The sequence below is a fragment of the Miniopterus schreibersii genome, assembly GCF_964146895.1.
Source record: "Miniopterus schreibersii genome assembly, chromosome: 2".
NCBI lineage: Eukaryota > Metazoa > Chordata > Mammalia > Chiroptera > Miniopteridae > Miniopterus > Miniopterus schreibersii.
Genome location: NC_138102.1, coordinates 137,436,904 through 137,452,221, shown reverse-complemented (window position 1 = coordinate 137,452,221; position 15,318 = coordinate 137,436,904). Strand labels below are relative to the sequence as shown.

General features: G+C 49.5%; 1 protein-coding gene across 1 annotated transcript; it reads right to left on the bottom strand.

Annotated features, from left to right (window-relative positions):
• Positions 1-3,296: 3,296 nt before the first annotated feature.
• TAC3 (tachykinin precursor 3) lies at positions 3,297-10,122 on the bottom strand. The gene is made up of 7 exons (XM_081130826.1): positions 9,943-10,122; positions 9,283-9,394; positions 6,468-6,561; positions 6,241-6,270; positions 6,073-6,126; positions 5,608-5,682; positions 3,297-3,523 (listed from the first exon to the last, which is right to left on the bottom strand). The coding sequence occupies exons 2-6, from the start codon at positions 9,388-9,390 to the stop codon at positions 5,609-5,611; spliced, it is 360 nt and encodes a 119-aa protein (XP_080986952.1). The 5' UTR covers positions 9,391-9,394; positions 9,943-10,122; the 3' UTR covers positions 3,297-3,523; position 5,608.
• Between the last annotated feature and the right edge of the window lie 5,196 nt (positions 10,123-15,318).

Genomic DNA, 15,318 nt, shown 5'->3' with positions numbered 1-15,318 from the left:
AAGGGGTCACATACTAAACCTGACAAGCTCAGGGGGGGCCTGCGTGGTGGGCCTTACAAACTCAGAGACCTAAAGTAACCACACAGGATGGTCTGAAATTAAAACTTGCTAGCTAAAAGTAAGTCATGGAGGGTAGTCATGTCCTAAGCCAGTATATTTCTTAACAAAGGTCAATCTTTGCCTTAACTGAACCTACGTCTTTTTTGCATCTATGATAACATACCTTTGGAGTGTCAGAGTAATCCCCTTTTTCCAGATCCCTCAGGGCACAGCCTCCCACTAGAAAAGGAGACCACAGAGCCCCGCACTGTTACTTTGTTCTCGTGCATACAATCCCTATGTGCTGTAAATGTTACTTATTAACTATTCTGTACCCTCCAATGTAAAAGAAGTATTTGTCCCTTCATTTTTGTATCAATGTCAGAGATTTCTCTGCTTTGTTTTCTTTGTCTTATCATTTTAGTTTGTATCCAGTGTCAGAGATTTCCCCGCTTTGCTTTCTCTCGCCTCCCTGATCTATCATCAGCAAATTTCATGTAACCCTCCTTATGCCTCCTCCTTTGATTGTAATGTACAAAATAAGATGCAAAACTGCCATTCTTTGGAGCATTTCTCAATCCATTGAGATTTTGCTTCCCAGCAATTGTTGTCAGTTTGGGTCATAAAAATTCTTACAGGTTTGGACATGTCTTGCATCAACCCTATGTAATACAGCCTCCAGAAAAAAACTAAAGTTCAGAGAGCTCCTGGGTTGGTGAACACTTGGAGATTCAAGGAGAGGAGAGCTGTGCACTCAGAGAGAGCATAGGAGCTCTGAGCCCCTTTCCCCATGCCCTATGCATCTCTTCCATCTGGCTATTCCTGAGTTATATCCTTTTATAATAAACTGGGTATCTAGTGAGTAAATGGGTTTCCTGAGCTCTGTGAGTTGCTCTAGCAAATTAATTTAACCCAGGGCATAGGTCATGGGCACCTCCAATCTGTAGCTGATGGGTCAGGAGCATGGTAACCTGGGCCTAGATTGGCCTCTGATGTTGTGGGTGGGGGGCAGTCTTGTCAGAGTAAGTTCTCAACCCGTGGAATCTGATGTCATCTCTGGGTAGACAGTGTCAGAGCATGGCTTGTTGGTGTAGGAAAACCTACCCCACACAAACGTTGGAATTGGGTCCAGAACCTTTAGCACTGAAGCCTTTTTAAAGTAAATCACCATGCAACCACAATAGCACACATATACAGAGCTAAACGGAGAAGGGCCACGAATTTGGTCAAGGTCTCGTTTATCAGGTGTCCTTAGGCATCAACCTCTTTACTATAGGAAGAGGAGGGCCAGGATTCCTTCGCGCAGCATTCTCCAAGTACAAAACAGTTATTTGGTTTTAAATGTGTCTCCATTTTTCCTGGAATCCCGAGTACTGCAGTTTTTCTCAGTCCCAGCAGAGAGCGGCCTTTCTGCATTTATGCTCCACTTGTCATCTCGGCACAAGCATCAGACTCCCAAGTGTGAGCAGAACCAACTCTTAAAGCTTTCATGACCCACATAAATTCCCCAGGCTGCAAAAATTAAACCCTCTAGATAGATAATTTTGAAAAGCCAACAAGAGGACTCACCGAAGAAAGGCTTGAGGATCTGTGGTGAGGACATCATTTGACCTCTAGCAATAAACCTGACACCAAAGATACTGAGGTGAGCTCTTCCTCCTCCCCAGTCCTACGGTACAGCTATGGGTCCAAGGTTGCCTCGGCCAGGTTCTTGGAGAGAGAACTTTCACTGGGGTGAAGGAACTTCAGGGAGTGGCCTCTGGCTCCATGGCCCTCTCTATATGTTACCTTGGGAGAGTTGAATGGTGACATGTATCAGGGTAGTTCAGGGGCGTGGCCAAGTTCCCTGCTCCAGTCTAAAATAGGGAGGCTGAGGATTTTCCAGGCTGTTCCACTAGGGTACAGGAACCCCCTTGGGACCAGTGGGCTGTGATAGATAGCACATCAGATTAATAAAAGACACCCACCCAGCCAGCGTGGTTCAGTGGTTGAGCATTGATATGTGAACCAGAAGGTCACGGTTTGATTCTGGTCGGGGCATATGCCTGGGTTTCAGGCTCAATCCCCAGTAGGGGGCGTGCAGGAGGCAGCCAATCAATGACTCTCTCATCATCGAGGTTTCTGTCTCTCTCCCTCTCCTTGCCTCTCTCTGAAATCATTAAAAAAATAATTAAAAAAAATTTTTATTTTATCTTTATTGATTTCAGAGAGAGGCAGGGAGAGGAAGAGGAAGAGATAGAAACATCAAGGTTGAGAGAGAGAGTCATTGATCGGTTGCCTCCTGCACGCCCCCAACTGGGGATCGAGCCTGCAGCCCGGGCATGTGCCCTGACTGGGAATCGAACCTAATCTCCTGGATCCTAGGTCGACGCTCAACTGCTGAGCCACACCCGGCTGGGCTAAAAAAATAATTTTTTTAAAAAGTGTGAACTTGGGTAATATAAACCTTTAAAAAAATTAAACTAAAAGACACCCTCACACACCTCATTTAAGTGCCTCACATATACTTTGAGCTACTAGAGTTATAGGCTGGTTACAGTAGCATTATAAAAGAGTCTGAAATAAATGTTTCCCTGTATAATAACTAAGGTAGCCAGTTAACACTGAAAATATCTTCCCCTTCTTCCTCAGCTGCTCCAGTAACTCCCCCATTTATGCCCTATCCTAACAGGATCAAGAGTTGTTTGCATGTCCATGGCCCTGCTAGACTGTAAACTCTGCGTATGGGTCACCATCTCGTCCTCACCACCTGTTGCAGGACCCATGTTTGACATTTGGGGACAGAATAATAATACAGTGTTAGAGATGCATCCTCCTCTGTGGCTGGGTCTTTGCACAGCCTTGATCCCCACCTCCCTCCTCTAAGTGGAGTCAAATTCAGAGATTAATGTCTCCCAGGTTCATCCTAGAAATACAGATAAGCCCTTCAGAATATCTGGGTTTTTTCTTTATCTGTAGCTAGTGTGTGAAATTCTTTGAGTGGTAGAAACCACCTTCCAAATTCATTTATCTATTCTTTTAATCACTAAATGATACTAATACTAATTAGTACTAATTAGTACTTCTGATACTAATTGTATGAAGCACTGAGTAAGGCACTGTTGGGAAAACTGATGTGTATAAAATAAAGGTACTTCCATTTATATATGACATATTTATTTGTGCATATCATGTTTGTACGTATGTATGATGTAGCTGGAAGAGTTAAGGAAGAAAAAACCACCCAGCCACCAAACCAAAAAATACATCACTCTAGGTCATATGTAAAAATCCTTTATTGAGGAAACCAGGGGGATCTAGTCCATGCCGGCTGGAACTGGGGGTGCTCACTATGCACTTTCTACATCAGCGCTGGGTGGAGGGGGCGGGGAGAAGCCTAAGCACAGGAACGTAACAAGGCTGGGAAGAGAAAGGGAAATAGGGGTGCATGCACCTGGGGATTCGGAGAGCACATCAGGGTTTCTTCGTGATGCTGCCCAGGAGTCTAGAAATGGAGTGTTGAGGACAAAAAAAAAAAATGAAATCACATCTTCTGTCCTGTAAAACTCCCACCAACTACCCGCGGGGGAAGCAGGAGAAGGGGTCGGGCATCCGTAAGGGACAAGGAGAGAGAACAGAAGTCTTAGGCACAGCTGTCCCTCAGCCCTTAACCAGAGACGGAGCTCTCCTGGCCGCAGGCGCCTGCACCTTCCCAGCTGTGTATTTCTGAGCTACTTATAAACACCTGTGCTCATGGTCTGTGGGGCCCATACAAAAAATGTAGCGACAAAAACGAGGTTTGTATGATCCTAGCATCCCCATGAGCCAGGCATACACACAGCCCCATCCAATGCACCCTGGTGCTAATGCTCCCCCAGACTCACCCAGTCCCTCCTCCTCTTTCCAGACCCACCCGCCTCCCCAGCAAGGACAGGCCCAGGGATCACTTCCTTTTTCAGCAGTTTCGCATGAATGAAATAAGATGATGCAATGATCTTTGTTGATTCATCTCATCTAATCTCCTTTAAATGCCAGCCCCCGGGAACGTTATGTCCTATTCTTCCTGGCACCTAACAGGCTGAGAAGGCTCCATCAGTGGCGAGGTTATGAAGACTGCAATTATGGGCCTAGTCCCTCTGAAAGGGCCTCGCTTCACCAGCAAGCAGTAAAAGTAGATTTCCACAATGCACTTGTTTCTGCTATTTGTATAAAATACTATGGCAAAATTGCACTGTAATTATCTTTATGGCTGATGCATAACGCTGGGGAAGAGTATGTCATCTAGATATAGTTGCCCGTGTAATTATCTGGCGGTCGGCAGGATTGAAATAACCATCTAATGACAGCAAAATGATACGGCAAGTACCATGTAATCAGCGAGTTACGATTATTATGGCTCTTTGCGCCCTCTCACCCAACACTGAATGGGGGGGCCAGACCTCCTCTCTGGGTCCAGGGAGTCATGCACAGGGAGTTTAATCAAGACTCAGCTCCTGGGCTTTGGGTCTCCCTTGAGACCAATGAGTGTGGGTAATAGGGACACAGGGAGGGGGGCAACAGTCTCTCTCTGATAACTGAGGCTTCTGAATCCCTCTTCTTCTCTCCCCCACCACCTGTTTCTTTGGAAGCCAGCGCATCAGTTGAGCTGCTATTGCCGCGTGTGGAAAGAGGGTGCCTAGCTGGAAGGTTCTGTGTTTTGACTAGACACTTCCCTGGGGGACTCACACTTGCATACCAAGTGCGAGATCCTCAGCTCACTCAGGCCCAGGATCAGCCCAGACTGCTCTAGGCAGACAGACCAGAGCCAGCCAGGGGAAGCACTAGGATGGTCCCCGCACCTCCCAGATGCAATAATCATAACAAAGCCGACACAGAGGGCTATGCCCGACTCTGTTCTGAACACTTTACCTATACTCAATCCTCAAATCCACAGCTCTGCAGTATCCTATTATCACCCTCATTTTTCAGGTGGGGAAAGTGAGGCACAGGGGGTTAGGTGATTTAGCCAAGAAACACAGCTAGTGAGTGGCAGGGCAGGATTCGAACTCAGGTCGAGCTCTTATCCATTACACTACACAGAGTGACTAAGGTACAGTTTCCAGCTACCGGACCTCCCCCCCCCCATGAGATTCCAGTAGTTCGTTGCATTTCTTCCTAGATCACTCTTGTGGAGAACTACACACTCGACCCAGTAAGTGGAGATTCTGAATAATCTGAATGGTTCAGCCTGCTTGGGAGGCAAACACTTCACCTGTGAGCTGGATGTGGTACCTGTGATTATCAGATGATGATCTCCATCTTTTGCACAGATCAGGAGAGAACGGCATCCAAACGACAGAAGTTGCCCATCAGAGAAGCACCAGGGGACAGAGATGAGATGGAAAAAAGGGCCTGGCTGTGTGTGTCGGGGGGGGGGAGGGGGGGTGTCACATACCTCTAAGTGTTAGTGTGTTTGACAGTGTGCTGGGCACTGGCAGTGTATTTTAGGGCAAACTTATGAGCATTCATGCCTGTAGCATCAGAGGAAATGCTTCTCTGGCAACCTACACACACCCAGTCCCTCTCCTCTCCCTAACCAGCTCTCCTTACCTCATTCCACATTGCGGGGATACTTGGGGCTGCCGAAGCTGGGAACGTTCCGTTGTTTTACATCAATAGGAGTGTCTGGGGTAAAGTAAACAGTGTAATTAGGAGGGATTTTTCTGAATGTGACCTTCACCCTGACCCAACAACAAAGGGCTGGCTGTGAAGGGTAGTATTAGAAGACAGAGTTGGGAAGAAGAAATGTGCTTGGTTTGGGAGATGGGGAGGGAACAAAGCCTCCCTGACCAACCCCCACCCCACCCCCAAGCTACAGCAGGATCATCTTATGACGGTCTCCCAGGGAACCCTGCACCACGGATCCAAGCTGATTGGATAGAAAGGGCCGAGGAACCCTCACTGTAGCTAACACAAGTCTTGTCTTTCCCTCTGAGGGCAAATATAAGGCTTTTGACTTCTGCATGTCGTGGTCAGTCCTCTAAACCTTTCCACTGTGCCTCCACACACTCTTACCTGGCTGGATGTTCCTCTTGCCCATAAGTCCCACGAAGAAGTCATGCATGTCACCTACAGGAAAAGAGCCAACATTGTCCCCCCATGACCATCAGTCCCTGGGCCCCACGCCCATGGAGCTCTGGGCAAGTGGTTGGCAGAGAGAGGGAGGGAAAAGAGGCTACTCACGTTTCTGGAAAAGTGGCAGTTTCTCAGCAGCTGTGAAAACAAGAACAAGTGTATAACTGGGGAGTGGAATATGGAAAGTGACGATTAGGGGATGGTCCAGATCACAACTCTCGGGATTATTCACTAAACCATCTCCAGTCTCCTTCCCACCTGAAGGGCTCGCCCAGGCCAATTTAATCTTGGGAATCCTGCCCCCACACATCCCTCTCCCTAGGGCTGCTCCCTACCGTTGTTAGCCTTGCCCAAAAATTCGAGCAAATCATCCACAGAGAAATATCCGGTCTCAGAGAGTGTCTTGAGCAACTGGTTGATATCCGGGACCTTCCAGGGCAGAGAAACAAAGAGGGCTGAGGCAGGAGGCTCACACCCAATCCACTCACTCTTTTCCCACAAGAAACAACCTTTTCTCTTTTTTTAATCCTTACCTGAGAAGTGAGGATATTTTTCCACTGATTTATTTATTTATTTATTTATTAAATATATCTTTATTGACTTCAGAGAGAGGAAGGGAGAGGAAGAGATAGTTGAAACATCAATGATGAGAGAGTCACTGATCGAGCCCGCAACCCGGGCATGTGCCCTGACCGGGAGTGGAAGGCAGGAGGGAGGGGGAGAAAGAGAGAGAAATGTCCATGTGAGAGAAACGCACTCTTACATCGATTGGTTGCCTCCCACACATGCCCTGATCAGGGGCAGGGATCAAACCTGCAACCCAGGTGCATGCCCTTGCTGAGAACTGAACCTACGACCCTTGCTCCAGTGTGCAGGCCAGTGCTCTAACCACTGAGCCATGCCGGCCAGGGTGAAACAGCCTTTTCTTGAGTCTATCACAGCTGAACCTGACATCTTATTTCCTTCAGGATTTCCTCTGATTCACGATGGAACGGAAGTGGGCTCTCAGCATCTGTGGTCTGTGGGCCAGCAGCAACCCCCTGGGAACTTGTTAGAAATGCATAATCTCAGTCCTGCCCCAGACTGTGCTGAGACAGAATCTGCATTTTAACCAGCCCCCTCGCCCACCGCCCCAGGATTCACATGCATAGCAGGATTTGAGAAGCCCTGGTAAAGAAAACATTGGGCATCCCTGCAGACTGACCTCCTGTCCCTGTTTGCCCAAGACTAAGGGCCTTTCCAGGATGTAGGGCTTTCACTACTCAAGTTGAGGTGGTCTGAGCAAAACTGAGACAGTTAGCCATGCTATCTCCAAGCTCAAGGGCCCCTTTCAGCCCACGAGGCCCTCTCCCAGCTCCTACCACCTCTCAGTGAGAAGGGTCTTCAGTTCGTTGCTCCCTGGCACATCAGGAACTAGCTTGCCCAAGGATGTGGTTGCCCCACTGAGTGAGCCATGAATTCCCCCCACTCACAGGAAAGGCCCATCAGACAGAGCAAGTGTCCTCTGATCTGTGCTCCATGATGGAGCTACAGACAGGACTCGGTCCTGGGGTTGGGTGATGATTGGAAGCTGGGGCAGGTCTGTGACCCTGAAATCCCCCCACTCTGTGCTATGTCTGTGGATGTTTCTCTCCTTGTGTTTCCTGCTGCCTCTCGCTCTCTTTTCTGCCTCTGGTTTTCTCCCCCCCCCCCCCTTCTACCCTAGACTCAGAATTCCAGGAAGGCAGCCTGTTCAGAGTAACACCACTTCTCCTCCATCCCACAGATGAACCCCAGATTCTGACCCTGCTGCCAAGCAGGGGCTAATTGTCTTGGTGGTTTATTTTTTAGCAGCTGGGGCACAGCAGGTGGTCAGTGGGCGCACAGCAGGTGGTCAGTGGGCACACACCACACCCCCAGTTTACTGCAGCTGCAGAGACGACAACAATGATCATGTTTGGAGATTCTCACTTTGAATCTCCCTTGTTCTCACAGACCTTCAAGGAGAAGGGATAGGACAGCAATCTCTCTCTTTTTCATTGACCAAGAGGGGCAAGGTCTCAAAGCAAGTTTGTCTCAGAGGAATATACCCAGATATCCTGACTATCTCAAGTTGGGAATTGGGCTCTGAATAGTGTCCAGCCCATATGTGGCCCTCCCTATGTGGTTTTAGAACTGGTTCTTGTCTTTTGAATCTGGTACAACCCCTGCCACCTGCAAGGCTGCCAGTCTGTCGTGCCTGCTACACCTCACCAGCTGGATGAAGGCTGGTGATCTCTCTCTGCCTAGTGCCCAGCTTCCCAAGCAGCCGCTTTCTCCAGATTGTTCAAATGCTCTGCCCACTTCCTGCAATGAGATGCTAAACAGATTTGAGCTGGAAAGGCAGTTAGACTTCACATGCTGAATTTGTAATAAGTTCCACCTATAATCATCTTAAAAGCATTCCTACCAATGTAATTGCTATCATTTCAAAACCTCATAAAGACTTCTTCCTTGATCCCCCTCTGTAGCCCTACCCTGACAAGTCCTATTCCTTTTCTTAGAAGAACTTTGGAAATCAGGGCCTAACCTGTTTTGTGTTTGTTTCTCTTACCATTTTTCTATCCTGACTAAGCAGAGGCTAGAGGGGGTCAAGGGAGAGGAGAAAGGAAAGGGTTGGGATCTTAGGAGCACCTGAGGTTACCGGGGGTGGGTGAGCAGAGGATAAGGGAGTTTATTTTAATTTTGAAAACAAAATAATACACATAACTGATAGGCAAAATAGCACACAAATGACCGTTTGGGGGAGAAAGTCTGTGTTTCATACCATCCAGGGAGTAGATAGAATCTCCACCCACACCTCCCCACAAAGGGACAGGACCTGAACCTGAGCTGGACCATGGAGAACTTTAGACCAACCTGGCCTACCCCTCGAAGTACCATCTAATCACCAAGTCACCAGTCAATCATATTGGTAGGGCACCTCTTACACACAAGGTGTCAAACTCGTGCAGAGGGACAGAGATCCTTACAGGCATACCCCAGAGAACATGAGCTGACCAGAGAGGCAGGGAAATCCAGCCCTCTGACAGACAACCCAGGTAACTCCCAACCCACCAGCCACACCCTCGCCCTGCCCCATGATGCTGCCCAGTACTCTGCCAAGACTGGCCGCCTGGAGGGGAGCCTTACCTCCCTGTGGTCCCTACCGGGCACCACCTGCTCCTGTGACTCCTCACAGACGCCCCCAAGGGCCAGGCTGAGGGCCAGGATAGCTGCCAACAGCAGGGCTCTCTGCATGGTGCTAAAAGAGCAAAGAGACAGGAAGGGAAGGCAGGGAGAAAGAGGGCACAATATAAGGGCAAACTCAGGACATATTCATGACCAGCAGCCTGGCTTGACCCTACCTCCCAAGCCCCCAACTCTCCTGTCCAAGCCCTGGTCTGTGGAGAGTATCTCTGAGCAGGGGGAGGTCCACTGGGCTTGCTTTCCCTGCTCCCCCATCAGACATATCTCCCCAGGGTGTGCACCTGGCAGCAATGAGCAATGGTGCAACAGAGGACAGATTTATAGGACATGCACAGCCTTAGTCTGCTTGAGGAGGGATCCTGGACACTATTTTCCAGCACTAGGCAACCCCTAGACTTAGACAAAAACTTTCTAGTACAGAACAATCAGTCCGTACCCACAGGTTCCAAACATCACTAGCTCTCGACCCCTTTCTTTCTGCTTTCTGCTCACTTCCCAGGACCCTGCTCCCAGATCAAAGGCTGCCACTTCCTTTATTCCTCCTGACTCTGGCCCCTGTCTTTTGGTGCCAGCTTCAGTCAACGTTCCCCCGTCCGAGCCTACCTGTGGAGCAGCTTTGAGCCTACAGCCGGATGGTCTAGTAGAATCAGGGAGCTGGCCGGGATCGCTGCCCCGCTTCCCACAAACGCTGGTGCTGCTGGTGTGCTGTGAAGAGAGAAGCGGGAGCGGAGGGGATCTGGGAATGTGGCAGGATCTCTGGCTGGCTCCCAGATAAAGGCTCTGGGAGGGTCTGGGGGAGCTGGGGGAGGGGCTGAGAATCACCAATCCCTGGACGGCTGGAGGGAGGGGAGAGGCTGGTGGGAAGGAGGGTGTAGGCTGCAGACACACACACACACACACACACACACACACACACACACACACACACCATGAACCATCAGTGTGCTGGGGTTATCTAGCTGCCCACTTTCCAGCAGCCCCTGAGCTGGGCACGCTAAGGAATAACTTGTGTGTGGTTTATCACAAAATTTGCGTGCCGGGTCCAGCTCAATAGGCGTGGTCCCTGGGCCTCTTTCCCCTCCTTGTTCACTCACCAGCCCTTGCCCTTTAAACCTTCAGCTTAGCCTGCCAGGCCAGAGCAGAACCAGGGGGTGCTTCTCCAGCCCTCCCACCACCAAGGCAACCAGGACTGCCAGGTCGGGGCCCCTGAGGATGGGGAGGCAATCCTGGCATCCCCTCCAGTCCCCATTTCACCCTCTGTTCTCCTCTCAGCTGGGGTGGACCTATCACCTTGGTCCTCAGATCAACTGAGGGTCAGTACTTCTCCCTGCTATTGAATGCAGAGGCCTCGTCAGTGTCTGGCTCCATCCACCACCTCCCCAGTGCTAATGCCTCTCCCCTCAGCCTCCCTACCCCACTCCTTCTTGATTCCCGAACCATCCTGACTTAGTTGCATCCTTCTAGAGTTCTGACTTCTAGCCCTCCTAATCTCAGAGAGGAAAAACCAAACACTACAGCTAAACTGTTCCCCTACCCTCACCCCAAACCCAGCATTGGTCTCTTAATTGCTTCTTTTTTCCTCTCAGTTAACTTTTCCCCCTACTCTCATCTGTCTCCTCGATGCTCAGGCACTTTGTCCCATGACCTTTCAAACCTCTTGTTCATGGCCCACACTGTTGAGGAGGCTTATGCTGTTCATCTCACACCCAAGGGAGAGCCCCAAGGGAGAGTCAGAGTCAGAGTCAGAATCGGAAAGGAGACCCAGAGAGAAAAGATGCTGCTGATAGAGATTAGGGGAGCGGCAAAGTGAAAGCCGCTTCAGAGCGATTCATCACTTCAACATATAATGAGAGCAGGGTTTAAGTGTTTGCAAGGTTGGCACAGAGCAATTCATTTGAGTTTCACCACCACCACCATGTGAGTAGGAAATATTCCCATTTTTCAGGTGAGGAGATTGAGGCTCAGAAATTTCAGTCACATGCTCCAGGGCATACAGCTACTGGAGAACAGTCTCACACTCAGGTTTTGTCACTCTAAGCTTTCCCTGGTATGAGCTTTGACCAGCAAGGGAATAGCTAACTCTCTCAGAGGAAGTGGTGACCCGTCTGCCTCTCCAAGAGACTTGGAGATTTGGGACCTTGCACTCTTCTACATCTTGAGACTGGGGAGAGAACCAAAACTCTGTTGTGCATTTACTACAAAGCCTCCTGCTCACCAGCACCTTCCCCAATCACCCCATTTAAAATTATTATCGCCCGGCCGGGTGTGGCTCAGCAGTTGAGCATCGACCTAGGATCCAGGCGATTGGGGTTCAATTCCCGGTCAGGGCACATGCCCGGGTTGTGGGCTCGATCAATGATTCTCTCATCATTGATGTTTCTGTCTCTCTCTCTCCCTCTCCTGTTCTCTCTCTGAAATCAATAAAGATATATTTTTAAAAATAAAATAAAATAAAATTACTATTCTTTCATATTCCATATCCCGTGCCTGTTTCTTTTCTTCATGCACTTACTACATCCAACATGCTAAATATTTTACTCAGAGTCTGTCTACCCTACCCCCACCAGAATGTCAGCATCATAAGGGCAAGGACTTTTGGCTGTTGTTTGTTACTGGATCCCTAGCTCTATAGTGTTTGGCATACAATAGGTGCTCAATAAAAATTTATTTATAGAACAAAAAAGAAAGCCTGAGCCCAGCTTCCCACATTGCAACCCACAACGTGGATCCTCCAGAGAGCCTCTGCAATGCAGTCAGGGTCCTGAAATGTGTGACTCCTCACTCCCCACTCCCAGCACCCACCCACCCTGGGTCTTGGGTCATACTAAAGGAGTCACAGCACCCCAGCCATGCTCACCCCTGAGTGAGGGCAGCAGCTGGGTCTCAAGGCCACTTTATTATGTGAAAGGCTTATGGGTCTGCATCAAAAGCTTCCCATTATCCCCCTAATGACAGGGCCAGGACCCAGGTTTGGGGGCCTTTGGTGGGATGGGAGATAGATGTGGGAGGCTTTTTACATGTAAATGGCATGACTAGCTCATGTCTTTGGGAAGCTCAGGGGCTGCTCTCAGTGGACCCAGCCATCTCCCACCTCTTCCCTCCAACCACTCTGGAGAAGGTCCAAGCTAAGCAGGCTGGAGGGAGTAGGGAATGCAGGAGGAATGTTAGACTGAAGGCCGAAGACTAAAACCTTCTGGGTCCCATCTATCATCAGCTTCCCTCCCCCCACCAATCCATCCATCCCTGCCCCCAAGCCCTGGCACCAGGGAAGCAGGACTTCAGCAAAGGTCCACCATGAATAATGTCCTTTGATGATGTGGCATCTCACAGAGTATGGCAGGAGCCAAGGGTGGGGGGAGCAAGGGAATGGCAGAGAGAACTGATCACCCTTTGATCTCTTGGATTAGCAAGGATTTGAGAGAGCTGCTTCTAAACTAAGTCAGAGGTCATGAAGGAGGGAGGTTTTGGAGATGTCCACCAAGCAAAAATGAATCAGGTTTCACCAGAATTAAATGACAGAGTTTTATTCAAGGGTCTTAAGATTTGCAAATTGGAAAACAACAACAACAAAGCACTTCCAGGTTAATACTGAGTGTGCTGAAGAAAGTTGAGAGGTCTTATAGTAAAAACTACATTCTTGAGAAGAATCAGTCCTGCATTCTCAGCCTGTGGACTGGTCCGAGATGGTAACCCTCCAGGTGTGCAATGGTCTAGATAATGGCTATCAGGTGGTCTGGACATGCCGACATTCTTTCCCAAGCTCCTCAGAGGGCCGTCTATAGGAATTTTTTATATCTCCAAGCACTGATGCACCACTGAAAAGTTTAAGTTCTCAGGCTAGTTAAAATAAAATCAATTCCTCATGTTTTAGCACATTCTGACTTAAGTAATTTCGTTAGCCTGGCTATGGTGACTCCATTTTGTTTCTTCATTCTTTCCGCAGATGGCTGGGGCAGGCCAGGCTTCATTTTGCTCACAAATCATATGCAAATAACATGTAAAGTGAGTGGTGCTGCTATAGAGCACCTAGGTATTTTTTCCTTTGAATACCTACTCTTTATTTGAGCCACATCTCAGATGCTGTCACTGGCCTAGAGGGCAGGGTCCTGAGCAGATCCTCCCTCTGCAGTTCTCTGCTTTGCTGCTGGGGAGGGTTGAGGGTGAGGCCAGGAAAAGGAGTGTATGGTTGAGCTGAGATGAGACACGTTAGTTGGCTGTTCCCAGGGGGTAGAGGTGGAGGCCAGCTCAGCACATGCTTGTGCACACAAATGACCTGCATATGTCTACCACGTGCACAACCTGGGTGCAACATCCCGGAGGGGTGCTTCAGGGTGGGGAGGAGGGGCCAAAGCCATAAGTGACACTGGCTGGAGATACCAGTAAAGAATGGAAGAATGGCAGCTTCCACATCCTGCCAGGTCCTGCAGCCAGGAGACAGCTGGAAGACAGCCCACAGAGCAAGGAACACAGAGAGCCCATCACAGCCTGGGAGGAAATGGCGGGGCCAGAAGGGCTGAGCTAGAGCTGGTGTGAGCTGTGAGATGCTGGAATGGTTCCTTGTGGGGGTCAAGGGACTCCAGGATAGTTAGTGCCCCTCAGAGGATGAAACAACCTAGACTGAGAAAGCTGGACTGGCTGAGTGGGGCAGGTTCAGGGCAGCAGAACTCCAGCTTCTCCCATCATGATGGTGCCAATTCAAGCCCTATAACATGGTGGGGAAACTGAGCCCCTATAGGCTTCAGAAGAGGAAAACACACTCCTGGGCTCCAAAAATAAAGAAAGGCAGAGACAGAAAAGAGGAAAGGGAGAGAGAGATGGAGAGTAAAGGAGAGGATCCCCTACCCTTCCTCAAACTACCGTCCATCCATATGATAGGGAAAGACAGGAGGGAGGGCAGGGACCCTGCCCCCTGCTCACTCCCTACTCCCACCATCTCCAGCCCAGAGAGCTGACAGTGCCTTTAGTCCTGGGAAAGGAAAAGAAGGGTAGAGAGCAGCAGCTGCATATTCTCCTAAAATTGCCTCTGAAAATGACCAGACACTTCACTGGAAAAGTGACAATTTGAGCCCTGGGAGCAGGAGATGAGGTGGAGAGGAGGGGAGGTCAGGCTCTGGTCACCACCCCCTCTCAGTCAGAGGGGATCTCCTCGGTCTGATTCTGAGAAGTCAAGGATGGAAGGAGCTGGTGGGGTGGCAGAAGACCGGCCAGAGCCTGAGGTACCCCCGTTCAGGACACAGCCCCCCACAGCAACTCCAGCCCCTTACCCTAGGTCCTATCTCAGCTCAGTGCAGGTTGTGCCAGAACACAGAGCTTGTGCTCAGACAGCAGGATTAATCTGCAGGCAAGAAGAGAAGTTAATCAGGTCTTCCGCAGCATCATTACCTGGGGCCGTGAGCAGCCTGCAGATGGATGGGAGAGGGGTGGAGGGAGACCCCAGCCTCAAGGCGCAGTGAGCTCAGGGGTGGAGCAGGGAAGAGGCAGGAAAGGTAGAGACTGTGAAAGGAAGGGGAGACATCCAGAGACAAGAAACACAGACAGCCGTCTGCACACTCACAGAGCACAGATCTAAATTTTATAGCAAATATAGGAGCTGTTTCTTCCCTAAAGGTAGACATTGGGGTGGGAGAGGCTGAGACTAGACAGTCTATGAGGAAATACACAGTGTGTGTGTGTGTGGGGGGGGGGGAGTATTTAAAGCACTGTACAAAAGATTAGATATTAATATTAGTCAGAGCCCACAGAAACGGGGACAATGAGATGGTATGAGACAGTTAGAAACCGAGAAAAAAATAAGGACGATGACACAGGGGAAATAAATGAAGACAAGAGGAGCGGGGTCAGTCATAAGGATGGGAGAATCCGGGTGGGGGAGCCTCCCTGTCAAATGCCACCAGCTGCAGGCCCCAGCTGCAGATAGTGATTAGCAAGACAACTGTTGGCAGCAGCCTGGTATTTCTGGTCTTTGGAAAGGAAGGGGGT